At 39.5% G+C, this 16,798-nt stretch overlaps 1 protein-coding gene across 18 annotated transcripts in view; it reads right to left on the bottom strand.

Annotated features, from left to right (window-relative positions):
* ARID1B (AT-rich interaction domain 1B) overlaps nt 1-16,798 on the bottom strand; it is a 357,120-nt gene that overhangs the window by 74,613 nt on the left and 265,709 nt on the right. For all 18 annotated transcript variants that reach the window (XM_083496337.1, XM_083496351.1, XM_083496347.1 and 15 more), the window contains one exon: nt 4,768-4,947. In XM_083496337.1, coding sequence (XP_083352463.1) covers nt 4,768-4,947 — 180 coding nt within the window. The remainder of the gene's footprint in view (nt 1-4,767; nt 4,948-16,798) is intronic.

Below are 16,798 nucleotides of genomic sequence, written 5' to 3'. Positions count from 1 at the left end.
AAGATGGAATACTTATGCCACAACTAAAACATTATGTTCACCAGGTGCTTATAATGGAAGAGAAGGAGCTGTACAACTACTGGGATCAGGATTTTTTGTTCAAAAAAGCATAACATACAAAAACTGTTTAAGAGTATGTTGATTTTCATGCTTTTTTTTAAAAAAAGTAGTTCCCTAGTTTGATTGGTCACAGAATGAAGTGCAAACTGCACAAACTATCAGTGATATATTCAGGCACTATTTGAATGAACTTAGCCTATTCCCAGGTTCATTCAACCCCCACTCTAGGTTTGTAAGAATGGGACTTCTCAGGAAGAAGGGCCTACTTGGGAGCAGGGAACTTTGAAAGCTAGGCTAATCAGTTGCAGCTGATTTGGGTGACCAGATACATAAACTCCTAGTTGCTTGAACAACACTAGTCCTTAGCTCTGGGCAAGCCAGCTTATTGTTCCTATCCTGACTGACCTGCTACTACCAACCCTTGCTAATACCTTGTCTACCCTCGGACCACTCTGCTGTGTTTGACTTCAGGACCCTGCTACTAGACCCTGCCTCACTGTGCTTGATCTCAGCTTCTCAGCCCTGACTTGTAAGTAAAATTAACTATAGCTATTGTAAACAAGCAACTGTAGGAGGGAACAGGAGACCAAAGTCAGAGGCCATGTGAGTCAGAGGCCATGATGTCTGAACTGGACCAATAGTTTAGGAGCATCAAAATCCACATAGAAACTAGCCTAAAATTAGTATCAGTTTAATCTCATTCACCAAAGGCTTTATGTACTAGTAAAATTAATCTACACTGAAGTCTATTTTTATACCTATTGTTCACACTAAAGGAACAATATTTTAAGATGAAATATTCCAGTAAATAATTATAATCTATGTTGCCTGGACAGAAAAAACTTTAAGATGAAGAACAGCTCTATGACAAAAATGACATTTTGGTTGAGAATAATAAACCATAAAGTACTGTATATTATGTTCAGGAAGCCACACCATTAAAAAAAAATCTCTCCTCCAGATAACCTGTTGGGAAAAGATCAGTGGGTCTCAGTATATGCCAGGAAGATAAGGGATATAGTAATTATGGCAACCTCTTCGGAAGTTTTACAGTGAAGCTAGGTGAGTTTTGGCAAGCAACATGCACTTTTACTGGAATCTGTGTTCGTTCATATCTAACGTTTTGGACAAACCTGAAAAGCATACAAACCCACAGAGGGTGAGCCAATAAAGTTGCAATATGAAACACTGCAAAAACAAAGGTTTCTTATGACTGGCTATAGTTCTTCAACAATGCCTCTGAGGGCCAATTTAAACATTACAGCTTTCATGTGAAGTCTGCTAGAAAGAATTCAACACTTATTTATTTTTTATCCTGACTTTCTTCCAAGCAGCACAGAATGGTCTACAGGACCACCACCCCATAAAAACCACCTACCCATTTTATTGGCCCAAACAAATGTATTGTAGCCATGCCACTGGATGAGATTAAGAATGTTGGAGGAACCTGTTGAAAATGGACCATTGAGCTGACATGGATTCTTATATAAATGCTTTTCTAAACAAGTGGACATTATATGCAAATAGAGATGTAAATTGCTTTACTGTTTACATATTCAATCATATATAATTCCTGCTGTCCCATAAGGGGCTCCATTGCTTTTCTTTCTTCTGCAGTGTTGATTGAGAGTTGACTTTGTTTCTAGGGGCAGCTTATTAGGCTGCAATCCTAACCATATTTACTCCAATGTCCCACTGAATTCAATGGGGCTCACTCCCAGATAAGCAGAGTTATGATTGCATCTTTAATCTGCTTTCTACTGTGAAATATAAAATCTAGTGGGATGCAAAATTCATTATTGCTCCTTTCACATTGGTACCTTTTGATTTCATCCATGCTCCTCAGTTTAAAGTCTGAGGAGCATATTTAACTAAGTGTGAGTGGAACAACCTCTGCTTGTGCAATGGAACTTCTTTGTTAGAGCCTACACTCCTACTCAAGTGTAGGCTGAACTCCTGACATTCCTCACCCCTGTTCCCCTGTCCTGTATAGGCTTAACTATGCACATAGGCTTAACTGTCACCAAGTATAATAATAAAAACTACAGAAGTTGTGCTAGGGGTTGCGCAACATATTTCACAAGTACAAGACGTCAATTGAATTTGGCTGTTGCGGTAAACTAGGGCTTCCTGGCAGCAAATGGCTGTTGCACAAGCTGGCTGTAACAATTGGATATCAGCTACTGTCTTCTAGCACTCAGCTGAAATTGTCTGCATTATTCAAAAAGCTGGCCACAACTTGAAAATCTTTAGTCTGCAGCATATCCTGGAAATCTCACAAGAGGTAACTTTAACTTGCAAATTGTTTGATAGTTGTGATTGACACTTTCAAACTGACTAACTTCACACATCTCTAAATTAACTTTACCAATGAATGAAGTTTCTTTTTTAAAAAAAAAGTTATGTATTAAATTTGTTAGTAACTTTATCTTGCCCAAGGCAAACCAAAGTTTATGATCCACAAGTATGATCTTTTTGCATTCTGTCAAGACTTTTGAGAAATCAACCTGTATTCCTTGTCTACTTAACATGGACTGAACTACAGACATGCGCACCAACATTACTATATTTATTCTGTGAACTGAGTTACTTCGCCTCACTTACATTACAAGCATTAACTACAGATAGCTGCTCACTTTGGACCAGGGGTGTCAGCTTGAATAAAATATTGGGGCTGGGGCAGGTAAGCCCCGCCCCACATAATCGTTTACAAGGTGTGGCACACATGCATCATTTGAATGGCAGTGCCCATCAACCTTTTTTGGGGGTAGTCCCCTCAAATATTTTACTAGGGGGCAGGGTTGAAGGGGCCTTGGTTCCAAAGAGCTGGGTCCTATGCTTTGGACAAACCAGTAGCTACTCAAAATGAGTTGGCACCACCACAACCCATATAAGAAGGATGAATTTATGTATGATGCAGAAGTACATGAATAATCACAGAAGCAGTATACCTTTTCAGAATTAAGGGGTGATTGCCAATGAACTAACAGTAAACTGAACCATCTGGGCTAGTCAAAAGAGACAACCTCCTTCAACAGACACTTCCTCTTTCAGTTTGCTATCGTTTTATAGCCACATGGATATAAGCCAGGCATATCTCTTAAGTGCATTAGTAGTGGCTATTACTCTACAAGAAAAATCTGCTACATTTTGGAAGTTTCAGCTGTACTGTTGCCAATTACTGATGTTCAGATATTAAGATCTGAGCTAACGAACATGTTTCACCCACAAGCTCTTGAATGCAAGCAGGCTTCTTGTCGGCTAAAAATAACAACACCAGCTAGCTGCCAGCTAGCTAGCTTCCCCTCACAAATGAATGAGCATACTTTAGGATCAAATATATCAAGGCAACATTTCTTTGAACTGAGTGGTGCTGACCCGTGGCTAGAATAATAGCAGGAGTGAAAAGTCCTGGGAGGTGCAGATGAAGACTTGCATAATCAGTTCTTCTATGATCCTAACAACTGTGGGACAGTTCATCACAAAAATTATGAGTATCTACTTTTCCACTCACTCTGCCCCAAAAGATATGGCCTTTATTTTAAATAAAATAATTCTGAAAACCTGATGACATGTGAATGTTGTTGGTGACTGCAAAGGTCTATAAAAACTGATCAGAAAACTACATGACGTCTTCTATATATTGGCCCAATGTTAAATTTTCTTGTACAACAATGTTTTATAAAAATCCTTCTGGAGGAAGAACTGTATTGGAATTAAATATTCACATGGATGTTCGATTCTTATATTATTTGTTGTGGCTTATGTTTTTGTTGTTGTTAACTTTGCTGTCTGGTCTTTGACCACAATAAAGACTGATTGATATTATATTCTTTTTTCTGACGGGGTTCCCTGAAAAAGTGTCCTCTAGTGGGCCCTGTCCTAAATCAGCAGGATCATAGGATTTCATCCACTGATTGTGGCGGGCAGCAGCAGCAGAACTGCTGTGATATTTGCTGAGCAGTTATTAGGTGCCTGCCATTGCAGCTTCACTCCAGGACATTGTGGGTATTTAAAATAATGGGCAGCACGAACACCCAGTTGTCAAGTACAATGTAGGTGGGGCAGGAATGGAATCAATGCTGGGTCTCCTGGGATCTTGGAAGGTGCCCAAGAAAGTTAATGCTGGCTCTGTCTGGAACCACCCCTTCATCTTAATTCCTAGAAATTAATTCCAAAAAGTTGTAGAGGTGGAACGTGGGAGTTTGTCCTCCACCCTGCCCCCAATGTCCACATGGGAGAGGGGTATTTCCAGGGGAATAGAGTTTCATGTAAGGCAGGCAATCAGAACTGAGTTCACTTTCCAAGGAAGACTCTGAGATGAAGATTAATCCATGTGATATTTTGAAACAGGCTTAAACCAACTTCTTACAAACAACTGAAAGCACACTTGTGACCGGAGGTACATATTAGGTGCTGTTTTGTGCAGGCTGTGAACTTATGAATTCTTGCTATCTGTTTAGAATAAAAATGGGGGGTAGACTCCTGTATTTCAATTATGTTCAACTAGTATTTTTAAAATTAAGAATATTTCTCATAATAACTCTTTTTCAATACATCCACGAATAATAAAGATAAAAGGAGTGTGTGTCTTTTTATAAAAATATAAAAAGAAAAACACACAAATTTCTGCAGGATAAGAAATGTTCTATAGCATTTATTAAAGACTGATTAAGAGCTGGTTATTTTATGCGTTATCTGTTTTACCTTGTGGCCCATACTGGTTCATCTGAGTTCCATAAGTACCACTTGAATTGCTCTGCGGAAAGCTACCAATTCCAGAATGTATTTGGCCTCCGGGTGAAGGATGGGGTGACATAGATGGTCCAGTTTGCTGAGGCGTGTACTGAGACAATTGAGGATTTCTCTGAATGCCTGCCAGGAAACCTAAACGAGAAATAAACACAACACAGGAAAAATTAAAGACTTCCACATGGAAAACTCAAACATTTCTTTACCAAAAAAAACACACAAAACATTAAAACTTTGGTTTGAGATAGCCTTCACCAACCTAGTGTCCTCCATCCAGATGTTTGGACTAAAACTCCCATCCCTTGCTGGCTTGGGTTGAGGGGAGTTGTAGCTCAAAACATCTCAAGGACACCAGCTTAGGGAAGATTATTTTAAGGCAATGGTTATTTGTATCACATATCATTATATATGGAGAGCTGATGCACGAAAGCCACGGCAGAATTCCAAATCACAGATAACACATGACATTACTTAAGGCAGCCCTGTTCAGGGAAGTTTTTAATATGTAACGCTGTACTGTTTTTAACACTGATTGGGAGCCGCCCAGAGTGGCTGGGGAAACTCAGCCAGATGGGTGGGGTATAAATAAATTATTATTATTATTATTATTATTATTATTATTATTATTATTGGCATCATTTGTGAACACAATACTAATTATGCGGTTTGGAATTTACTCCACATGTAAAAGCTGTGCAAAATTCAATAGTAAGATAATGGATTAATATTAAAATAAAACAAGCTGAGAAAACAAGGAATTGGCAATTACCTTGAAGGCAGAACAATCAATGTTATATGGACTAAGTATTCTAGGCAGATTGACATTAAGACAGATTGCACAAGGGTACTTCTTGTAAGCTTTGTGAAAGTGGTGGAAGAAGCATTCAAATATCTTTGACTACAGCTGCTAATGGACATGGACACAGATTATGAATATTCAATCAAATACCAATACCTGCTTTACCTATCCTAGCCATTTTACTGCTCTCTGGAGAGTCATCCCAAGAGTTTGGGGTTGTAGCAGCTGATCACAAAGGTCATATTTAAGACACCAACCAGCCTGCACCACTCAAGAGTACTTAACTAACAGTAAAGGTATGGTATTTTTGATGCAGCAATTTATTATTTTGTTTTGTGGAGGAGAACTAAGACAAATATCTTGTGACCTTCAGTGAATCCAATCAATTTTTAAAAAGTAGTTTGGGTGCTTATGTTTAATGGGTTCACCTTGATGCTGAGGAGAGTGCTTCTAGAGGAAGGGTTTATGTAAGTGCATGGCAGGAGCCCAGATGCAATTTGCAACCCTCAGGGTGACTGCACTAGTCTGCTCTTTGCTACTCCAAGAAACTGAAGGAGGACTAGCAGGATTAGCACAGGTGGCACAGTTTGACAGAATAACTGTTGCTCAAACCTGATTACCTGGTACCTTCCCACCACCACTCTGTCGCCTCTGACCTTATTTAGAACTGCAATACCAAGCCTGCCATGAGTAAAACTGTTCTTTAGAAAAGTCTTAACAAACAGGAAACTAGTACTTTAAACATTAAGTGAAGGTATAAAGCTTCTGTAGAAACAGAAGTGACAAGAGTCACTGGAAGTATAAGTCCAAAAGGAGAATTGTTCAAATGAAGGATGCGCTCAGACCAGAACTCATATTTTCTTCTCCAAGGATTGTGCCAATAAACGCTGAATTTGTACAACTTTCCCAGAGGGGAGGTACAATTTCACTTTCCTAGCATTAATCTCTCTAGGGACTGAATATTACAAATGGGAGATAGAGATTTGGAAGGAAATGTAAAGGGAGGAAGAAACAGACAGGCTATGAAATCAGGAAAGAAATGGAATAAGCAAAAGGACAGAAGTTAGAAGAAATTACTGCCTCAATATACAAACATTTCCCCAATGCAACAATGCACTTGGACATAAATAAGTGGTCTGGCTGTCAAGTACAGTCACAGCCTCTAACAAATCTGACAATGTTTAGCAAACAGTATTCAGTGACAATTTGCTTTTTCTTACTGATCGTATCAACAGACTATGACTGTATTTCCAGGATGAGCAGAATCAAACACGAGGGTGATAAAGATATTCTAGTGAGTGCAGTGTTATTTGGTGTGTGGATACATGAATTATATTAAGAGTAATCTGTTCAAATCAGAACAACGTGAAGACTGAGATGATATTGGTAATAAGACACTTTTCACTCTAACAGTAATGAAATGACAAATGCAATGAACTTTCATGCAAAGGATCTATTGGACTGATATGTAAGCTGAAAGCCAAGCTGATTGTTTAACTTGCTGTCAAAGAACAAAAAGTAAATTTAAATGTAAGAGGAGATGGATAGGCCGGTTGTAAGTAAGAGAGGTTCAAATTTTCAGGAGTTTATCTTCTCGGGATACAAGGGGTGCAGGGAATGATATTTATAGTAGATAGAATGGACTGTTAACAAAACACCATCTTTAAACATTTGCATTACCAATGCACTCATCTCAGCAGATGGGAAGAAGCATTACAAAATCAATTGGAACCAAATCAAAGAAGAAGTAGAAAGTGAAGGCAGGGCGTTCTCTTAACTACCCCTAACAACACATCATCTTCCACTTCACAAAATGTCAAATACTACATTTATAGGGGCCCCCCTATAAATGTCTATGGGAAGAAAACCAGCTAATGCAAACCTGACTTGTCACATTAATTTTTATAAACAATCCCACTACTTGCTGTTGTTTTATTTTGATGCTACAGCAGCTACTGAAACGAAGAGTGTTTTTTGGTGAGCAGTTCCATTAGCTAATATAAACTCAAGCACTTCAGTGGCCACTACTGGGCGGTATGAAAGTAGTGAAGGTTCACTGGACTGCAATAACACACAATACCCTGTCTACTTGGCATTGCAACCGCTTATTTTCATGTTTGCATCTGCTGTTGTGTGCAGAATGATTGACATGTTTCTTCACACCAGTTCAACAAAAGATGTTTCTCTGTTGCTTGGGTGAAATAATAGTCACACAACCTGTCACCTTAGCAAATTTGTCTCCCACTATAAAGGCTGGCAATACCAATTCACTTTCTCTCCAAGGTTCCAAGTTTCTAGGGACTTGAGAAGTATGCTTCATTTCTTATAAGATCCTACACGCTTAAATTCTGTATACTATGTTTAGTGTTTGTTTGCCAATTTCTTTTCACAAACTGAATTGCTTTGGTGAAGGCAGAAAATAATGACCTAGCTAAAGCTTTAACCCAGACTCCCTACTGTTCCACCAGCTGTGCTATTAAGCTAAGTGGCTGAATCGCTCTCCCAATTCTTTCTCTGATATGACAAAAACCTCAACTATGTAAGGCAGGCAATGATGTTTAAATATATCCCCTCCCCCTTCTTTACCCTCTTCCTGTCTAGTCTTGAAATTAATATCATCTATCACTGATAAATTGGAATCGGGGGAAGGATTAGACAGATCACCCAGATGGTAGCCTGGAAACCTTTCCTTATGCAAATCTTGCCCAATGCTGTCTGATAGACATTGTAACGTGATGCACAAAGGGCACAGACACAAAGACATGAGTGACATTTGTCAATACAATGAAAGCAGCAAAGAAATGACAGACCTGAAGCCATTAGCCTGCTATCTCATGTGCAATGGATTGCCATGCCATGTAAAGTGATCTAACAGGAACATCCTTTTGAATATCGAGCTGTTTCCCTTTCACTACTATTATCCAGCTATCTACTGAGCAGTCCCATTTTGCGGAATATGTATGTGCACACTGAAATGATCAGAGAAGAAAGCTCTACAACTCTCACAGAACCAAAGGAATACTATCCTCTGTCTTCTTGGATAATAAGTGTGTCCTGTGACGATGCATAACAGGACTGGAGACCACCTTCCCAATAAATGTTTTCCAGCATCAAAGATGGACAGAAGAGACAGAATAGAAAACTTACTTTTTGGGAACTCAGGAAGCTGATTCATATCATTGACTCGTCTAATTCAATATATTAACAGGCAGTGGCTGTCTAGGGGTTCAGACAGGAGCAGGGTCAATGGGGGCCTCATTTGGCTGGGGGCCTCAAATTCAAAGAGGAGCTCAAATTTAGACATTTATGCTGCTCAGGTGGCAGTCAGAAAAGAACTGAGCGGAAAGGCCCTTGCTTGGCCCCTTGAGGCACCCACATACTTCAGTGGTTTTCCAACCCCCACTAAAAAAAATGTATTACAGCTTGCAATCCGTTGGTATTCTTTTAAAAATCACTTTGTTTTAGGCTTATATTCTGTATGTTGACCTACAAATGAAATCCACTGCTGTAGATCCTCAATAAATAGTTCAATAGTTTTAAGAACGCTTTCCTAACAATGATCATCCAAGGTATTACCTATTTAAGTTAAAATAGAGAAACCATTAATTTCACAGCTCATGAGGGAAACCTGTGCCAGGGACAACGACCAGATTCAGTAAACTTTATTGGAAGCCTGGTGATAGGAACATTCACTGTCACTTTGTTAAGCCCTTTACCAATGAATGGTTCTGACCTATTTCTGTACTAGCCTAGGGGCTGAGATTTCAGACACTAAAAAAAAACGTGTAAAAATGTTTCTACTGAGGTGTCTTATTGTTAGCAATTGTATACAGGCAGAAATATAATCAAATCCTTTCCCCAGTCTCAGCAACAACAAAAAACCCAATTTAGCTAAAGTAAATAAAAATTCATCTTCAAGAATATAACTGCGTTTATCAAAGGGGGAAAAAACCCCAGTAACCAGCTGCTAGACGATAATATTTGTCTAGAGACTTGATTTTAGGTTTTGTTTCTGCTGACGTGATTATTTAGTTGTCTTCTGCCACAGAGCAGTTTATGAGGGTGGCTCCTTCTCTCTGTAGGTAGACACTGCCGATTTCATGTCTTCTTGAAATAAGACATAGCTGCTGTATATTTAGCATATGCCAAAACTAATCAACTCAGTCTAAATATGAAGTTGGCTGGGGAGGATAATATGCCTGATATTCAACATTCAATCTGAAACTGACATCCATCAGGTGCTGAAATTGGCACTCAGATTCTCCAAGAATAGAGCTGGTTTGGCACTCTTACACCACTTTTAAAGGTTGCAGAACAAGGGAAGAAACTCCCAGCCCTTGATATGTACTCTGCAACTGGAACAAACATTATTTGGGCAATGCCCAAACCAGATACTATTCCCAGTAGGAAAAGAAGTACCACATCACTCCCAACTTTTCACAGGCTAGGAGCTGAAATAGGTTTAAACCAGTTCAAACATAAAGATACAACTGCTTTATGGGATTACTTTAATAAAGGTGACCTTCCACATATCTTTTGGTATTACAAATTCAGCACCTACAAAAATGAACGCAGTTATACAAAACCCCAATCTCCAACTTGCTTCAAATCAGTGTAACTCAGACTCAGGAAGGACACAAATATTTCCTTGAATTGAGCTGCATCATTCTGTGCAAGGGATGAACAGCTGGGAAACAGAGCAGGGCCTCCTTTGTTGTTGCATCAATGCTGCATGTCATTTACCTCCAGAAAGCTGCTGTAAATTATCCCTGCATGTTAAAAAACAGGCATCCCTTTTGGTGAGCTAGGACTTCTTAACAATAATGCATGGTTTCACTATAGGTTTATTTGCTACTGGAACAACATAGAACCTTCTTCCCAGTAGTCTAGTGCTACACCGTTCTGGTAATATATGTAGAAAGGAAAATGGTTCCAATTAAATGCCAGGAGAGGGACAACACGGCTGTAGGAAGGTTCAAATCACTCAGCAGACACTCACAGTTCTTCTCTATGGACTTTCCTGGAGCAGAATGGGATTGGACAAGCGGGAAGTGGCTTCCATACTGCTCTAGGAATGCACTGATACCATTCAAGTGTTGAGTAATCATGAAGTACACACAGAAAGTATAAAATTGGCTTCGGTACCTTGTGGATGAACATGCTAACACTACCAGAAAGAGGCTTTATATATGTTTTCTCTCTCTCTCTCTCTCTCTCTCTCTCTCTCTCTCTCTGTGTGTGTGTCAGATGTGGAAAAACATTAATCTCTGACCATACTTTATTTGTCTGTTGTGAGCCATCCCACTTTTTTCTTTTAAACAAATGATCCAGTATTTTATTAGGTTTAACTTGTGTTTTTTTAAATGAATGCTATATTACTGTATTTCTTCTATTTGCTGCTTTGGGTGGCAGAAAAGGTGAGATAGATATACAAAATAAATGTATAAGAAAAATTATAAATAATAACAAGAACAGTGTTATTCTCTTTTTCTGTGGGTCATATTCTAAATCCTAAAATGCAATAAAAATGGAGGAAGAACATCTTTTTAAGATTTAAAACTATTCACAGTGCTTTTTGGTTGCAATTTGATTAGGATTTTTCTTTCTCTGTCTCTTCTTTAAAGACAGCAAATAGATGTCAGAGAAAAGATACTCTTTATCAAATGTCAGTATTAAGTCATAATTGTATCTGAATAGGAAATATGAAGGGAAATTCCCTAAGTGGTACGTATGACTTCTAAAGAGATAAATATGTTTTGTGTTTCATTAAATGAAAATAAATGGATGATGAAGTGACAGGATATGGATGATGGAAGTAAATAACATTAAAAGGAATAAGGAAAGCAAGAGCTTGTAGTTACATAAATTCAGTTTGCTGTTTAGTATGTGTGTGCAGGAAAGCACAAAGAGAACATCAAAATGCCTGATCACATCCCATCTGTTTCTGCTTCTTACTGGATAACAATCTCCACTGCCAAAAAGCCATTTAAATTTACTACATTGTAGCTACTGATAAATATCACTTCTGTGAAGATCTAATACTAAATAAGAACTTGATTTTGAGATAATGCTTACATGCAGCTGTGTCAAATAGATCAAGGTTTCGCTCAGCTCAACACCTGGATTCTATAAGGCTGCAATTTGTTACCCACTGTGATTCTTTGCAATACATTTCCCCCCCAGAACACACTACTTGTACCCCCCCTTTCTCCCCCTCCATTTAAAAACCAAGAAACAAAGCAAGATGAAACACTATCACAAGATGCAACATGTAAATGACGGGAAGGAAAAAAAGACCCTAGAGGAGAAATGATGAAAAGCAGGATATTGGCAAAGGGTGGCAAAGACAAGGGGTTTTCGGAAGCTCTCGTGATGGGTACCTTCCATGCAGATCTGACAGGCACAGAATGGTGCCATGAAACTGCCTCTAGCAACAGAATACATTTTCCAGCACATCACAGCAACTGCAATAGCATCAATTCTACTTGCAATCCATGTCCAAACAGAAAAAAAAGTTCTCAATGGTCCTGTTTCAGCACATCTCAAGGACTAATTAAATCCTCATTACTTTCTTCTAATTATTCCAGAGCTCTGGGATTTTACTGAGCGAGTCTCTGATGGTAAATCAGATGAAAAGGGTTAAATAACCTGTGTTGATTTTGAAACTCCAGACCTATTCCAGACCTTTAGCATATCATCAGCATTATCATGAATATTTAACTATACACTGCTGTGAAAATTATAATGGGAGAACAATTAAAAGTTTTTTTTAATTAATTCTGACCCATATACATTTGCCTTAATAAATAAAGGCTTTTTAAGCATCCCCTTCATGATAGTCTGTGCCAGAGTAACAGCATGAGACCATTTAATGCTTCCATTAGATTCTGTGTTTTTAGCAGTTCCCTATCTACTATTTTAATCTGAATATGATGAACCAGGGTGTACTTATTTCAAACCAAAAAGAGCACTGAGGATGCCAAATGAGAATGTTTTAGCATATAGAGAAAATATATCGTACACTGCATTTTAATTAATTTTGTTGTAACTTAGGTGCTGCCTTGAATATATCCAGGTATAGCAAGGCATGATAAAGGATATACCAGAAGTACCGTATTGGCCCAAATATAAGCTGCATCTTTAAAAGTCAAGGGGGGAAAGAAAAAAAGACAATACCCGAATATAAGCCGTTCCCTTTAAATTCTGCAGGCACTCACACACATTCTGTTTTATCGTATTTCTGCTTCAGCAGCGATATCGTAAAAGCCAATTTTTGTAAGGTTGTGAATTTAAGCCGCATTTAAACTTTTCACGGTTGGAATTTAGGAAAAAAGTGAGGCTTATATTCAGGCCAACAGAGTAACTTGCTGGGTGGGGCTAGCTTCCCAGCATGGGGGCGGGTGTAACTGTTTACCAGGTGGAAGAGGGTGATGTAAGCACACGCCAGGAGTGTCAGATTGGCTCTGCTGGTGCATTCCCACCATCTTGCCCCTCCCAGTAAGCAACAGCAACTCATGGTACCTACTGAAGTCAGAGATGACCCTGTCTACCTCTTTCTTGTAAGGCATGTCTCATATTTCCTGTTTGACCTGACCACGCAATGAGAAGGTAAGATGTGGCTCAGGCACCAACACTATCAAGCAGATGAACACAGAATAAAGCTCTAGAAATTATTTCAATGTCGCACAAAGGGAAAAGAAGAAGAAGAAGAAGAAGAAGAAGAGGAGGAGGAGGAGGAGGAGGAGGAGGAGTTTGGATTTGATATCCCGCTTTATCACTACCCAAAGGAGTCTCAAAGCGGCTAACATTCTCCTTTTCCTCCCCCCCCCCCACAACAAACACTCTGTGAGGTGAGTGGGGCTGAGAGACTTCAGAGAAGTGTGACTGGCCCAAGGTCACCCAGCAGCTGCATGTGGAGGAGCGGAGACACGAACCCAGTTCACCAGATTACGAGTCTACCGCTCTTAACCACTGGGAGATAAGAAGCATGACTATCCCACCTATACTTTGCTCCCTGAACTTCTGTAAAAGCCATCAATCTATCACTCTTACTGCCAGCAAAGAAAAACTTGAAGGGACCAGACTGTCCAAATCTCAAAAAAAAATTTAAAAAAAAATTCCTGAACTATATTATATACATGCATTTGTGCCACACACATGCAAACTGCACAAAGGAAAAATCTGTTTGTTTGAAAGTTCTACTCTATTATGGGAGATGAAAAATCCCAACTGGGTGCTGAACCACCATTGAAAACAAGGTAAAATAAATGCACACACTTTCAGAATGATATTATGTGTAAACTTAATAATTTGTTTGTGTGGCTTTCATTTAAGAACGGCGAAACTTAGATCTTACATAGCCAAGCAAATTCCACAGAAAGTCTGCCTAACAATATATTGAGGAGCAATAAACATATTAGTGGTCTTTTGTTCATGCATTCATTCATTTCTTTGAAGAAGAAATATGTTTCACCAAGTGCTAGAAGGAACAAAAAACACTCTGAAAGCAGAGGGTCACTTGGTGTTTTTAGCTGGAAACGTTTATATCAGTAAGCCAAGTGTTTAAATTACTGTAACAGATGCCTGTGGATCAGGTGTCTTTGGCAGGAACGATTTTCTGCTTGGGTTTTTATCAGTAAATGACAAGCACCTTCCCTTTGAGCCCTTGTGCTCTCCCCTCCCCTCTCTAACTTCAGTGGAAAAGCAGTTCAAGCAAGCAAAAGAATCAACTAATGTAACACCCTTTTTAAAAGGTGAAGTTTTCCATTTCAAAGAAGTCTCTAATCAATGACAGGGCACAAAAGGGAATGCACGCATGTTTATCCGCGCACTGTTCAGACCTTACAGAAGCTTTGGGGAAACATGTTCTGCAAAATCAATATGGCCTCACTGGTTACAAATTTTGTATCTGCTGCATGAAACAAATGTACATTTTAAACAAGCTAGGTCACAAAGATTAGCCGTAGCATGACAGGAGCTTCAATAAATACTCTAAATAAAAAGCCAGGTCTGTTGAAGGCAAACATCAGAAGAATTTTTTAGAAACAAAATGGCACCGAGACTAGTGCCAGCAGAGCAATTTGAAGATTAGATTCTAAATTCTCAAACTGCAGGTTACAATAAATTATTCATTTTTTTTAAAAAAAATGGACCATTTTTATTTGGCCTTGTGATTCAGAGTTGGATGCCTCTCTTTACCACACTTCATCAGATTCCACGTCAGGCAATGAAGACACTGATGTTTGGCTCCAATCAATGACTCAGCTGGAAGCATTCCCAAGGGTGGAGAAATGGACAGCAGAAAGAGATTTAAGTCCTAGGACTTGGAACTCATCAACAGCATGGGATCCACCACTCAGCACAAAACACTCCACTGCATTAAGCACTGCAGCTCTATCACAAGTCAGGGTGGCCAATGCCCCAGCTGAATTGAAAGCTAATTGACTGGAAGTGGACCTCATGCACAGCATGTAGGATGTGATAAGGAATGCTTGCAACTTTAGTTCATGGAAAGTACTAGATGAGTCAATTCCTGGTGAAATTCTTAAACCACCCATCCTTTAGAACAGAGTTGCTGCAACAGAGTCACCGGGACATATCGAACAAGTCAGATTCCAAGGATGGAATGAGGAATGGATAGTCCATGTATCAGGAGCCACTTGTCTGATGGGACGGAGCCACAGCAATAGCCTCCTGGCGGTGATGTAACTGCCACTTACTGGGAAGGGCAGGGTGGTGGTGAGACCAGGGTTGTGCAGATGTGCTGTTGGAGCTAATAGGTGCATCTGCATAGTCCCAACCTCATTGCTGCATTGAGATGAACGGCTCCTCCCACACACTATAAACCACCACAGTACAATGGGAAATCTCCAAGAAACTCATGCCACTATTATTTGTGGATAAAGAGAAAGCTTTACTATGTCTCCAAGACATAAAACAATTCTGGAACACATGTTGAATGCCTCTCCTAAATATCTTCTGGTGGAAATGACTCCAGTTAGTACCAGAGGGGGTATTTCATCTAGTGCTGTTAGGGCTATCTCCAATTTTGAGAGGGCCTTGGGCAAAGTGTCCTCTGGTGAGCTCCCTCCTGTCAGTGAGTCCTGGAACACCTACCTGATGATAGTGGCAGCATTCCAAGCAGCACTGGGCAGCTGTGCCTAGCAACTCTTTCAATTTCCTCTGGTGCTTGTGAGTGACACAATGTTGGGGGCACTAAATAAAATTAAAAGGGTGGCTAGATCCAGCCACCTGGCACTCCTAGGAGTGCAGGGTCAGATAAAATGGAAGTTCAATAGATGCTGGGTCTATGGCCAAGTTGCTGATCAACAGCTTTCAGAATATCTTGCAGAATACACAAAAGGAAGTTTCCAGCAAGAAAAGAAAATGCATAACATGCTGTGATGATGGTTCACCCACTCTACTGGAATCCTGCTTAATAGATAGTCTGAAGCCTGTAACTCCCTAGTACTTGTTGTTTTAAGTGCCTGTGAATCTTTTCCCCCTACCCCTCCAACATTACACTACTCTCTAGCTATCAAGCAGGTGTGCTGGGGAGGCGCACATCTTCCAGTGAGCATTTCCAAAGTTGGCCCACAGCAATGCATGCCCTTCACTGAAAGTGTCCTCTGAAGAGCCTGGAAGGGAAGGGGAAAACTCACATAGCTTCTCACCTCTCTAATGCTTTAATAGCTGCTAATGCTGATATATAGACTAGCAGTACGCTCTTACACAGCAAGTCATGAAATCTCAGTTCTTCCTGTGGGTTTAAAAACTCTACTTAAAGAGCAGCACTACAAGCACATTCAGGCCATGTTGTGATCATGATACTTTTTGAGACAAGAGGATTGGGAATGTGGCCATTTCCAGCCTGCTGACCCCAATCCTGCTTCTATAGGAAGATATATGTTATGGCCTATACCCCAAAGCACAAGAAATCATCAACATTTTAATAACTGTGGGAAAATTGTTGACTGTAAAGCAGCTAACATTTCTATCCTACAGAGACCAAATGCTATGTCAGATATTTATAAATAATGTTTCCTGTATCCAGATTTTTAAAGACCATTAAGAATCTAGCAAGATCTTCTGATAAAGAATGTTTTTGGAACATTAAGCTCTTTGTTTTTAACCAAGTTCTTGTAGATACTCCATTTTTATTTACTTCTCCCTCAGGAAATAAGTTTC

This window comes from Podarcis liolepis (assembly GCF_965112155.1).
Source record: "Podarcis liolepis genome assembly, chromosome: 3".
In the NCBI taxonomy this organism is placed as follows: domain Eukaryota; kingdom Metazoa; phylum Chordata; class Lepidosauria; order Squamata; family Lacertidae; genus Podarcis; species Podarcis liolepis.
This window is presented reverse-complemented; position numbering and strand designations above follow the sequence as displayed.